General features: G+C 39.8%; 1 protein-coding gene across 5 annotated transcripts in view; it reads right to left on the bottom strand.

Moving 5' to 3' along the window:
- Window positions 1–309: 309 nt before the first annotated feature.
- Window positions 310–14431, bottom strand: part of LOC139962216 (dystroglycan 1-like) — a 120447-nt gene continuing 106325 nt past the window's right edge. For all 5 annotated transcript variants that reach the window (XM_071962216.1, XM_071962217.1, XM_071962214.1 and 2 more), the window contains one exon: window positions 310–7972. In XM_071962216.1, coding sequence (XP_071818317.1) covers window positions 5774–7972 — 2199 coding nt within the window. In that variant the 3' untranslated portion in view covers window positions 310–5773. The remainder of the gene's footprint in view (window positions 7973–14431) is intronic.

Genomic DNA, 14431 nt, shown 5'->3' with positions numbered 1-14431 from the left:
ACATATATATATATATATTTATATACATATATATATATATATATATATATGTATATATATATATATATATATATATTCTTAAGCTTTCCAGTTCTCATGTTTTCAATAACTATTTGGCAATTTTGGTAAAACAGGCCAAAATCAATGGCCAAATACAAACTGCAATCAGGTTTCTTTGATGGGGTACATAGGGCTGAAGTGTGGTGCCAGGAATGAAACTTCACGTAGTCAACGAAGACTATTTTACAAAATAGTTTGGGCTAACAAAAAAATACACAAAACAAAACAAAGAAAAATACAAATGTCAAATCATCTTTTAGTCCACAAACAGTACTTTAATTCACTGTCTATATTTGCCTAAAATAGAAGATAAAATAATTGTTATAAAAAGTTGAGGCAAGCAAAGATACATGTACAATAAGTGTGAACTTGCATACAAAGGGCTAGCCATTATAAAAGTAATACAGAATCTTTTTTTGTTGTAATCCTGGAATACAAGGATAACGAAGGAAGTTGAAAATAATTGTGCCATTCAAGGAAAAAGGAACGAAGTTTTGCCTCCATATAAACCCAGTCCTGCTATAGGACCCTAACCATGATACATCGTCACCTGTGAGGTAACTAGATAACAACTACAGGATAAAATTAAAATGAGTTTCTACCAGAGCCTGTGCTCATTAATCTTCAAGACTGCATTAGGCACTGTGTCAATCAAACGTAGGATGCTCAAGGCACTGCAAATGCACAGCCAGGCTGCATAGTTAACACAATAGGCACTGCACGTATTCAGGGACAATACCTATTGTTTGATTTTGATTTGCAGCCAGGCTGCACATGTTGCAGCCAGGCTGCATAGTTAACACAATAGGCACTGCAGGTATTCAGAGACAATTCCTATTGTTTGATTTTGATTTGCAGCCAGGCTCCACATATTGCAGCGAGGCTGCATAGTTAACACAATAGGCACTGCAGGTATTCAGAGACAATACCTATTGTTTGATATTGATTCATTCTAGCTGCTACAGCTTGTTTCTTTTTTTGACACAGTGCCTCCTTAGCCGATGAGTCTTATTTTCCAAGAAATGTCCATTTCTCCTCTAGTTTTCCTACTTCCCTCTGAAGTAGTCCCCTCTCTCTTCCCTTCCCTTTGTTTTAGAATGGATAATTTGAAGTCCAGTAAAGATGGGGAGGGGAGGGGGATGGGAGTATTACCATGGCTGCACCTTTATGGTCTTCTATTGGCTACCAGTTCTATTCATTTTCAAATTGACACTCAAAGGTATCTGATAGGCCACAATCTGCCTGGTAATGTGAAAGATACAGATGCCGTACCCCACCCCCAACCCCCCCTCCCTCCCTGTACTGTTTCTATACCACTGATGCAAACTCAAGACTTGCGAGAGGATCCCTACTGTTCTTATACCACTGGTGCAAACTCATTGCATGTGTTACAGCAAAAATTTGTTTGAAACAGAATGTGACGTTTACATACATGTAAATTAATATACAAACATATATTAAAGACAGGAGAGGACCGAGTAAAATCAATCAACCATAGAATGAACTTGATAATATAATAAATGCAAGAAATGATTGTAATAATTGACACCTATAGGCATAAAATGATATCTTTCACGATCAGTTTTAATACAGCATTAATTGAAGAATATTAATGCTAGAAATCCTGCTTGTCTTTTGACAAGATTCCCGTTAAAATTATTTACAGAACAGATTCAACTTCTCCTTTTATTCTGAGAGACCAAAGGTAGTGTGGGAGAAAGGTAGGACTAAGAGGATGGACCTATTAATGCCCAGCTACAAGACCTGTTCCTGTTCCTCCAAGTTCCTGTGTAAAATGAAAAAAATGTTTCCTGTTTCCAATGTTGCACATTTACCATGATAAATTCACTTCTTCCCCCCACTCCCCTCCCCTTTCTCCTCTCAACCCAACTTCACCCTGAAAATTGTCCCCCTTGTTTTTTTACGAAAGTCTGCAATTGCCATAATAGGAAGACAATGCAAACATCCCAGAAATATTTTCTATAAATACTTCTTAAAAAGAGCTACTATCCATTTTGTTTTTCTAAGAGGGAAGGATCTATAACTCCATTCCCCTGTAAACATGCAGATACCCTTCTTACCACTAGCAGCAAACATATCTATTTATTGTTCTGCTAACTATTGTACCCCACTACCTCTCTTAAACTGCAGTCTCTCTTCGTCCTCGTACGTAACATATTACACATATAAAGAGTACAAGGATTTCCTTTCAGCTTTGTACAAAAAATCAAAAACATCCTACAGCTCCCCCCACACATCTGTCTGAAGTAAAATTGCTTTCAAAAGTTTTCAAATTTACAAGAAAATAACCATTTCTTTAAAAGCGGTAAAAATGACAGAATTACACATGTTAAAAAGAGCGAGAGAGAAGAAAAGAAAAAAAACGTACATCCCGACACTTTGCACTTGACATCTCCACTTCTTCATACATTAACATAATAAACACAATGTTTTATCATGCAAAAATCATGCTTTAGCACCATACGAATAACTCTCCAGGTCTTTACTATCCTAGTCTGTTCTTTATGATACACAGCTGACAACCCAGAATTTTAAGGGGGGGAACCAAAAAAAAATACAACAAGACAAGCATATGCTAATTTTCATTTAAAATTCTTAACAATTAAACTTACTGAAATATTACATAAATAAATGTACTAGTACTCATTTTGAAAAACGAGATATGGTATAAGGATGAACCGATGAAGAGATCTACGAGTAAACTCTAGTTTGGCTTTTACAAACTAATGAATACTAATTTATGTCAAAACAGGGTATAAGAATCTACTTGGAAGTACAAACTACTAACAAAAAATACATTATAGCAAAGTGAATACCAAGGTTAAACCATTACAGTAATTAGAAACGCTGAATACCTTTATTTAGAAGATTGGAGATGACATCTAATGAACAGATTTGCAAAAACAGGGGGATGGGGGTGGTAGCAAAATTTGGGACAAAAATACAACAGCAACTGTGTTTGACAAACATATGGAACAATCTCAGCCTATTTGTGAAAATATAAAATAAGCAAACAGTTTTATTCTTTTTTTTTTCCAATTCTACCCCACAAGTTGAAAGATTTGGTGGGTAACAAGTCAATTACCAAAACAGAATAACATTTACAATTTCTGAGATTTCAAAAGTTTGAAGTGAACTTTACCATTATCGACAATACTCAAAAAGATGAAGAATATAAGTTATAAACCACAGAAAAACCCAAAGCTGTATATACAGGCAACACTTTGCTTTATAGCTGATTGGTAATAACATATTTATGAATGAAACTGCCCTTGTCCTATTACCACCAAAGACCATAAAATGACAATGATAAAATGGGTAAACAACAACAGTGTGGACTAAATTCAACAGTAGAAACAATTAAAATGCATTTATAGAATATGCCACCGAAATATCTCAAGTAAATTCAGGGCACCTGAAAGATAACCTCAACTCAGCTGTCCCACCTACTCAATCCAGCAAAAACAAGAGTTAAGACAGATAAGGAAAATATTTTCAAAACTTATACCTCATTCATGCTGACTATTGTTGGTAAATCTGTCAACAAACAAAATATTTGGCAATTAGAGGTTCTTCCACCCTCCACGTATTATTTCTTGGTTACATACTTGACTATGCCTCTGTACCCGAAGTATGTTGAGATAACTCGATAGTGAGAGGAACGGCTGCACTTCAAATCGAGAGGATTATTCCAAGAACAAACCAAATGTCGAGTAATACTTGCCTTTATATAAGACGAAACACATCCATGCACTGATCACTTTAATCTCCCCCTGAATGTCATGTATCATGAAGTATGAAAACTGCCCCCCTCCCCCTTCCTCCGGCCCCCTAACCCCATCTTATTGGTGGTTAATATATCGAGGTTACTTATGGAGATACTTTCTTGAGGTTTAACCAGTCTCTCTCTCTCTATTTGGGTACAACTTGGTAACTCTCATATATATGTCTATCACTTGAGAAACACCTCAGCCAAAACCTTTGACTGGGTTGGTTAAAGGAAAGGCTTGATACCAGTGCAAATGCAGTTGAATTTCTCCCATATAAAAGACAGTATCCAATATTAAACATCATGTAACAATGATTTATATTGTCCTGATATTCTTCCATATCAGTATGGAGTAATTCTGGCAGAAATAACGACACGCGAAGCGGTGCGAATCGAATGTCAAGGTGAGGGAGTCTCTTGCATTACTTACTACATCTGGCATGAAGTGGTCTTATAAAATGGTCTGAAAAGTAACTATTTTTTTTTTATAAAAAAAAAAGAAAGAAAAGGGAACCAAGAAAAGGAAATGGAAATTCAGCTGGAACACCGACACAACTGATCCCATCTGTCAAGCCACATTTCCATCACCTCTGAACTTATGGCCAAATGTGATCATGGCAACTTCAAAACTACTACTACTACTACGATATCCAGGCGGACTGACTGCAAAACAACTGCGAGACAATTCCTCCCCATTGGAAAAACGAACAATGGCTGGTACGTTCATTCGTAATGGTTAATAAAATGCTTGTGACATGTCGCCCTCTGTGTAGACATTCATGGTCTATGACACTTATGCATCAACCTTGTAGCGACCAACAGAATGTAGTGACGCTCCGAGGTGGTGTACATTCAAACGTTAACGTAGAGATCTGTTCGACTAGAATGTCCAAAATGTGGTTCCCAATAATGAAATGCTGGGAATCGGCCAAAATCACTCGCTGATCGCTTTTACTCGCTTGGACGTGTAAATGTCTCGTTCGACTCTCCCTCAATATCTGATGTTATTTTGGAGAGTAAGAACCTATTACTCTGAAGTACTTTCCAGCTCATTATTTCGTAGCGATGTTTTGATCCATGTTTTTCTTTTTTCCAATAGCAACTTTAGCACGTTTGAATCCTGATACAGATGGCCGTTTACTGCCTTGGTTCAACCAACTCAAAATCAATGATTTATAATCACACCAAAGGCACCAACCCTTGTAGATGGCCACAAAGAGCTTTATTACTATTCCCATTTAACTTCACCTTTCATGTGTTCTCTCTCATTCAGCTTTCTTGATGTACATAGCTTCCATGCTTCCCGTTACCTGCAAACACTTTGAGATGTAACATTCTCTCATTTGGTTTTTAAAAATCCATAGAAAAGTACGTTTCAAATCCATTAACATCTTGAGCATGCAAAATCTGAGGCCAACGCCTCGTAGTAGTCGTAGCTATTCTTGCCAAGTCAAAATATATTACTAAACGGCATGCATGCATTCACCCTTACTTAATTCCTCAGGAATATATTCAAAATCTGATTTTTCCTTTGAACAGAACTCCAAAATATTCAAGTCCCCTCCTTTTCAAGCTACAAGATGTTTCACATGTTTTCTTTTTTCTCTTTGGGAAATTTTGATTAAACAGAATAGATATTCTTCTTCTGTTTGACAAAGGCCCTGATGCAGCATTACATGTGCTTTTATAATTTTTAAGTTGGTCGCTTTTAGCAAGAATACTGAAGTATAGATATCTATAAAGGTATATTACTTTAGTAAACCCCGTCAAATCTATCAATGCAAATAAACAGTGCAATATGAGCTCAAGAGGTGAAGAAAGTAGTTCCACCGTTATTATATGTGGGTTGCTTTTGATAGTTGTGTGTAATGATGATACAAAGACATATAATAGGCAATTTTAACTCCAGAAATGTCATTCAGGTTATGGGGGTACATACGGTGGAGGGACCCTGTACCCTGGGGTGTTTACTGGAGCCTGCTTTCTATTTTCTGGAGGCGTCGACTGAGGCGGGGGATCTGGTTTTTGGATATCGGCCATCGGTAGAGAGTTCTTATCGTCCTCATCGGAGCTCACTTTGGGATTTTCGTTGCCGTTGAGGAGAGGCTCTCTCGAACCTTCCTGAACGCTATTGTATTCTGGTGGGGGCAATGGAGGTTTCTCATTGGACATGATCAATGGACTGGAGGTATCCGGTGGCGGTTTCTCTGCCTCTTCAATCTCATCGGGGAGAATGATGGGAATCCCTTTGTTTATGAAAGTGTCGTTATCTTCGTCCGAGAGTTTACCCTTCCGATGTTTCCTGTACAGGAGAAGTGTTATTAACCCAGCTAATAGTAATATACACACTATCACTATAGCAGGGACCAGAATGAATGAGCCCCCCTCGCCTTTTTTCTTCCCGGGTGCTGCCTTCAGGGTGCTTCCGCCCTTGGTAGTATCGTCGGCTTCCGTAGGGGCAACAGTGGTGGCGGTACACGCTCCAGCTTCCATGGCTTCCACACCAGAGATGGTGTAGTTGGGTGCAAAAGCATCAATGAGTGCTTGTGTGGGGGTACCATCTGGGTTTATGAGTTTACTCATGAGTTCATTGATCAAGTCCGTAGGGCAAGAGTCCTTATCGATGGTGTTATTTGTCCAGGAGAGGATCACAGAGCCTCTCTTAATTCCGGTGATTGTGATGGCACTTGCATCGCTATCTCCAAAGATGCTGGCGATTCGATTGAGAATATCCAGCTGCAGTAGCGGGTCGTTCATAAAGTCGTCAAAATCAATGTTCAATTTAGCACCCATAGCAACAGGTGCCGGCTGGGGCTCCTCCTCAGCCTTGGAGATGACCACCTCGAAGGGCATGCGGATGTACTTGCCGTGACTGTCTTGAGCTTCCATGATGTAAGTGTTTCTGCTTTTCCCTCCTGGGAACGTTGCAGATGGAAGCCCATGAATCATCTGGTTCACTTTGTCGAATTTCAGCCAGGACTTCTTGCCTAGCTTCATGCCAGACTTGTCTGTGACATCCAGGAAGAGATCCCTGGTATCGCCATCTTCATCTATGAAGGTATCAGCCGGAACCACAAAGAGCAAAGGTACGCCTTCTTGAGCGTCGATTCTGTTGATGGGTTCGTTGATGACTGGTGGTTGGTTGACGGGTTCCGTAGTGACCGGCACTCTCGTCGGTGTCACCGTTGTTGGGGTCATAGATGGTCGGATCGTGCTAGTGGGTACCATAGAGGTGGTCATGCCGACGCTAGCCGTCATAGATGGCATGGACGTCAGCATCTCTGTGGACGATACAGAAGGCGTTGGAGGGCTGAAGGACATACTGGACGTCTCTGTTGGGGCTGGAGTAGGAGTTGGGGTCATCACTTGAGTTGACACCATAGTCCTGACCGAAACGGTCGGCACTCTCGAGGTCGTAGAACCCATCACTGGTGTAACAGATATGTCGGGAGTTGGCATTGGTGTTCCAGCCAAGTTGACCTGCCTCCTCACTCTCAGCTTACTTTTAGTCTTCTGACCGGTCACTCGCCAACCGATGATATCGTGTCCAAATTCCTTTGCCATCGAGTTATCTTTGGCTGCTGTCTCCAAGATGGTCACGACTGGCAAGTTTGCGGCGTTCTCCCCGCAGCCTATCTTCCAGCTGAGGGATACACCGGAGAAGCGGCCGTTGGGTCTATTCCCGGGCCCTGTGATGAGGACTCTCTCATCCTCGTTCGTCTTTCTACCCTTTGGCAACAATCTGAAAGCACTGACTTTTAACATGGAATACTTGGACATCTTGGTCACCATGGCCACCCTCTGCTCAGCAGTTAGCCTGGACCAATCAGCATCAAGGATGATGGATGCCACTGCTGGCACTTTCTCTTTGGGACACGACACCTCAGAGCCATCTTCTTTGATGGCACTATTTGGTCTGGTGATGTCCTCTGGACTGACACTGATTGAAAAGACCTCTGTGATCTCTGTGGAGGAAGCAGAGGTGTTCGATTTGTGTCCTATGGCCGTGACCGAGACGTAGTACTGTCCGAGATCAGCCTCAGAGGGGATACCCTCGACTGCAGCAGATACATCATCGAAATACAACCAGGAGGGCAGTGTTTCACTGTCTGCCTCTGTTACCTGAAAGAACAAATAGATAAAATAGGGAGGTTAGTTAACAGTGGGATCCATCAACATTTTACAGGCATCCATCAAGTGCTAACATTCCGGCCAGTGGCTGAGCCATTCCTGGCCACATTTTGCACGAGAATGTTAAACAGTCACACTACACACAATTTGTCTTATGTGTTGACAATTACTGATCTGCAAGATTCTTGCATCATAGCGGATCAACCAATCACTGATCAAGTAAGAAGTTTGTCATACAAGCCATACTTTTTCATTTATCAAGTGTACACGCTAATCAGAGCTATATTAACCTACGGCTCACACTTTGATCTATGTTGACCTCAAATGACCTTTGACCTCCACCAATTTCAATAGGGTTCTTGATACGCACCAAGGGGATCTACATATCAAGTATGGACAAAGATGTACATTTGGAGTAATTGTGCTTACAAGGTTTTTAGACTTTGACCTCTTTTGACCTCAAAAGACCTTTAACCTTCGCAGGAAAGAATAGTATTCTTGTGCAGGTACTTAATATTAAAGACAGATCCATATACCAAGCATGAATTGAATCCACTGTGAATTTTTTACTCTTTTCACTTTGTTTGTCCAATTTGATACAGCAAACAACTTGCCAGTAAGTGTTAAGAGGGCAATAACAAACTAGACAATGGATAAACCATCAACCAAAGACTCAATGAGACACACAGTTGCTACAAATCTGTATAGTTTATAGTGTGGCCTGAAACGATCCTGACAGAACAGGCCTCGGGGAGTATACAAATGCAGCGATAGAATTTGACTAAAATAGAAATTCTTTTGAATTTGACATTTTTTTTCCTGCAGAATTTCAGTTCAATCAGCTCTTGATGACAATTTGACTGATGACTCAAAGAAATTTAAATCCTGAAAACACAAAGAAAAGCACCACCTGGTTTTGTAATAAGGGCCTTTATTATCTCCCAACTGATTAATAAAAAAAAGTGTCTTCAATACAAGGGTAGTCATGGGAAAAAAATATATATAGTATACATCAATATGTTTATATTCATGATTAACAAAAGAAGCTTATTATAGTTACTTATAGTTTAGCTCAAAGTGGCATTTGCATTGACAATAGGGTTTCTATTGGTGTTAGGTAGCTTTTGGTTTAAGATCAATTTGAACTGAATGTTAAAATATTCAGAGGTAATGAAGGTAAAGCAATACTGAAATAGGAGAATAGGCTTTATACTCAGCATACCTTTAATACACTGTGCCTCTACCAAGTCTACCCAAAAGTTCTCAAGCTGTTACACGACAGTAGAAAACTTGTCTGGGATCTGTTTCGCTAACAACAGATTTGTTTCGGGTAGTACTACATTATGTGTTGGGGACAAATATTCAAGCAGTGAGATTGTATTAAACTGTACTAACAGTACAACAAGTACCATACTGTACTAGCATGTTAGGTTCGTATTCTGTGTTGGAGATCCTATGCAAGAGCCACATGTTAGAATCCTATTCAATGCTATATACTTACAGTGGGATCTGTCCTGCTAGTAAGGTTGGATTTAACTGGATACGATCGGAGAATTTGTTAAATACAATCAGAACTACTCCAAGGTACCCCCCTACTGACTCGAGAGTATAACTGTGGACCTCTGCAACTGAACATCAGCAGAATGATCTGCAATAACCCCCTCCACAGTGGTTTCTATTAAGACTATTCACTGTTCTCCACGGTTGGCTAATAATTGTGTTATCAGGTACTGCTAGTATCATAAAACACTCAACATTGTAGGTTAATGACATGTAACTGTACTATTATCCTCAGGCAACACACCTTTGTTTCTGAGCTATGTGCTCACCTCATCAAATTGGTAGAATGTTTGATCACCAAATAAAATCTTAATTCTCAAATGAAATAACCAAAATTTCTACCGAGCTCTTTCTGTAAAACCCCTTTGGGACACTCAATAACAAACATAAAATCCATTTCTGAATGGATGCATAAAGCCCTTCAGGGGGAATGGCCAAATGTGTGTGTGTGTCCGCCCTTCAGTACATTAGGAAGAGATTGGTGAATGCAAAACTAAGCAATAAAGCAAACATTAACGAAACCTACAGAATTAAACAGGGCTCAAAAAGCTTGAAAACTTGACGTGTACAGCTGAGGAAGACAATTCCTGTCGACTTTCAGTTTTCTTGAGTGATTTTTCTCCTTTGTATCCTCAATGGGAATTATTATTATTATTTTAGGTTTACAGTCTTGTACAGGGCCAAGGCCCTTTCACACGACTTTTACAGCTTAACCCTGGTCATTGGTAACTTGTCACACCTACACACCAAAGTGTGCACAATTAAATCAATCTCTCCTGGGGCACCACAGTGCACCACAACCACGTGGGACTTCCCATAGTGTGCAGCGACAAACCGGCGCATGCAACTATATTTACAAGTTACCTCGCAAGTCCCCATATATACACCTGGGTGAAGAGAGGTAATGGAGATAAAGCGCCTTGCCCAAGGACACAACGCAATGATCTGGCCAGGGCTCGAACCTGTAATCCTTAGATCACAAGTCCACTGCCTTAACCACTTGACCACAACGCCCTCTCCATGAGTTCCAATTGTCATGAGTTTAAGTGCACATGTTTAATGTGAAATGACATCAACACTGAATTAACTTTACCCAATGTGAGGCCGGCTTAAAGTTTCCTACTTTATCGCTCGGAGCCTAATGCATACACAAAGTATGAAGCAGGCCATGATCAAAGCATAGAATGAATTAATGTTTGTTCTCAAATAATGAGGATAGGCAAACGACGATTGGACTCAGTACACACAAAACACATGCATAGCACATGTTTTTGGGTGACAAGTAGATTAGAAAATAAAGGCCTTTATTTCTCAATGCTTGCTTCATTTCAGTCTCAGACCCTACATTAACATCATTTATTCAATACTAAATGCTTACAATGCCTCGATTTATATGCTAAACAGTACCTAAAAATGTTTCTTTTCTGTAGTACACATCATGCCCTTTGTCATTTGAGGTTACCTTGGTCTTAAGTGCAGGCGGACAACTGTATATAAAGTTACATGTTAACAGGCCTCTTAGCATCGTTCTCGAGAAATCTTTACCAGCATACATGACTTACAGGGGGATATGGCCTCCACAGTGCTTTGTAAGTGAGAAAGGTGTAATTTTTACATTAGGAATAATATGAGCAGCTTTCACAGCTGGAGGGGAGTCGTTGGCGCAGCAACGAAAAATGTCATTCACAGCATATGTTGAGCAAGTTAGATTAAGTGGATTTGGGCAGTTTTACTCACATTCTGGTGCCTAAGGTTTTTCCAATCAGACAAACAGACTAAGATTAAATCCATCTGGCCTCCACTCGCAGAAAAATTTAATTCAATATTCGCTTACCGGCAGTTTGAGGGTTTCCTTTGTCTGAAAGGTTGAATGACTAAATCCTCCCTCAACTATTTTTACACCCTACCATGAAATTTGTGATTAATTTTGCCTTCATCAATTTTGGTATTTAGTTATGTTTTGGGAACTGTGTGGGCAAAACGTCCCTGTGTATGGCTTGATTAATAAGCCTTAACACAATCCTGTATGTTGATCCTACATTTTGCCAGATGTCGGCACACCTTGAAAATAACTTAATGGAATAAAAACTTGTGAGGAGGGAGGCTTAGGAATTAAAAGGCCACGTACGTCGCTCACGAATGAAATGGTAAGATAGTAGAATCAGAGCCACTGATAAGTTTTTGTATATTATACTTTAACTGATCTTGCAAATTGGCTAGATTGAATGGCCTGTCACTGGCTCTGCCTTAGAGGGGATTTAAAATTTTATAATATATTAAATAAGGTTTTTCTTTGCTTTGATAAAAACGTTTACAAATGTTAGGAAGCAATCTACTGTATCTAAAGACTCTCTGTAATATTATAGGTGGGTTCCCCACAGACTTGTTATTTTTTTATTTTTTTTTATTAACTTTATTCATAACCAGGGATCCTGTCACTGGTGAACCAGTGTTCTCCCCAGGATCCCTGCACATGTGAGGATCCCTGCACATGTGAGAGCATGGTCTTCAGCTTTAGCAAAACCTAGACCCTCCATTAAGTATTGCTCAGAGTAACACTTTCAGATTCATCAAATTAAGATGATGTATAAGTTTCCATCCAACTAAATTTCACCTTCAGTCAAATATGATGTCATTTTAATTTCCTCACCTTAGAAGACCCCAGAGAATTTCTAATAATTAGTACGAAGAACAGAAAAAAAAAATCAATCAACAAATTTCCCAAAAGTTTGCTCTGTTGTTTCAAAGAAAATTTTGACTAAGTAATTAACAATGACTAAATAGTTGGTGGCACGCAGTGTTTCGTTCACATATTTATGCTGGATTTAGACAAATCATTGACTACAAAGGAAGCTCTAAAAGGTTTGTGTGCAATCTAAGATTCATACTGAAATTTTGGTACTTTTGGTTCAAAATGGTGACAAAGTAAATTGGGGTGGGTGGTACTTGTTGTCACTCTTCTCTGAACATCCTTCACCATCTCAACTACCAACATTCCCACATGCTGATTGCGTTGTCAAAAGGTTAAACTCTTTAATCACTGTGGTAGTGACATTACTGCCAGGCATTGTGGGACGCTGGTGACCAGCTCCGTCTCGGAATACCGACCATTCTTGTTGCATTCCTTCTCTATTACATCCAGCTAATGTGTCTCATAAAAGTCTGTGAAGCCGGCTGTGTGTTAAGATCGGCTACCCGATCCAGCCCAGCGGATGATGTACACCGCCTCTCTGGACGCCCGGCCGTACACTGTATCACCGGCGGCACGTCTTATATCACGTAACAGTGTGATCTTTTGGATAATTCGCTTCCTATCCAGTTGACCGTTATGTGTGCAGAGAGAATTTACAGATATTATGTGGTTAAAGGATAGTACCCTAAGACAAAGCAGAGTATATAACAATTAGTGGTATTAATTATGTATCAATCAAAGTAGGAAATTTTGATTACCGACAAGTTATGACCAAACCGGCATTGATTACTCCACAAGGAAATTGACAAATAAAAATTGCAAACCGATAAAGTTGGACTCTTCAGTTCTGGATGTGCCCATGTAAATGTTATACTTCCTATACACCGAATTACCGAGTTGGTTTCTTCAATTAAAAGGGCAACCAGCTATCTTGAGCTGTGGTTATATATAGATTTTAAAGAGTATTATGTGCATGTGTATTCAGGTCAATGCCATAAAAATCTGAATATATATACCTGTACCAGCAACAAAATATGGAATAAAATCCTTCTTTTTTCACCTTCTTTTTTAATATGGAATAAACTGACATCCTCAAATTATATTGACTCCTGTCAAATTAAATTTTTAGGTGAATGCTATGTATGGCAGTATGGTGAATGCCATGTATGGCAGTAAGTACAATAATCCAGTTTACTGATGTGGTGGTGATGTGTTGACTCAATCACTTGCATCTCCACCAATGAATGATGCTGGGAGGGTACCAGAAGAAGAGAGGAATGACCTTCAGTGACGGCAAAAAGTCTCTACCAAGGAATGGTGCTGTATGTGTGGGGGGAGGGGGGAGGAGGGGGAGCACCAGGAGAAGAGAGTCCCAAGTTGAATATCAAGAGGACAGAAGATACAAACCATCCACCAATGAACAGTGCTTGATAGGTACCAGGATGAAAGTGTAACCGACTGAATTCAGAACGGTGCTCATGTGTCTGTACCAGAACATGTACAGGGAGTATGTCAGAAAATAGTACAGGATGGGTGGATATACCACAAAATGGTACAGGGGGTATATCAGAAAATGGTACAGGGGGTAGTTGTACCAGAAGAAGATAGGGACAAACCATAGGGTTACAGTATCATGGGAACAGATTCTCTGTTACTGTAGATAACAGTGCAGAGAGGACACCACCATAATGAGTAGCAGAGAGGGTGCACTCACTCTATGAAACTGTTGTTGTATGGATACTAGAAATAGAGTGGTAGAGATTACAGAGAGGGTGCAAACCCTCCACCAGAGCATACTGTACATGCAAGCACTTAACCACATATAATGTTGAAGGCAAAACAGGCATTTTATCCCGTTATTGCTGGATATCTACTCTAGCATTACCTACAACTGCAGACTTTGGTAATTACAACTGCAGGCTTTGGTAATTACTAACTATAGGCTTTGGTAATTACTACAACTGCAGCAGGCTTTGGATATGATTTATTCCCTTTGTAAGGAGAGACACTGTATTTGCTGCAGCCTCATCGAAGGATAAAATTTAAACAGATTGCTGGATGGCAGGCATATCCGGCAATTTATCTGTTTCATTATCAGATGGTAATTCTGACCATCAGCTGATGAATACAAGCCCCTTAAATATTTGTTACACAATTTCCTCCTTTGGACTTGCCAACCGTCAGCAGATAGACAAAGC

The sequence above is a fragment of the Apostichopus japonicus genome, chromosome 20, assembly GCF_037975245.1.
Source record: "Apostichopus japonicus isolate 1M-3 chromosome 20, ASM3797524v1, whole genome shotgun sequence".
Lineage (NCBI taxonomy): Eukaryota > Metazoa > Echinodermata > Holothuroidea > Aspidochirotida > Stichopodidae > Apostichopus > Apostichopus japonicus.
This window is presented reverse-complemented; position numbering and strand designations above follow the sequence as displayed.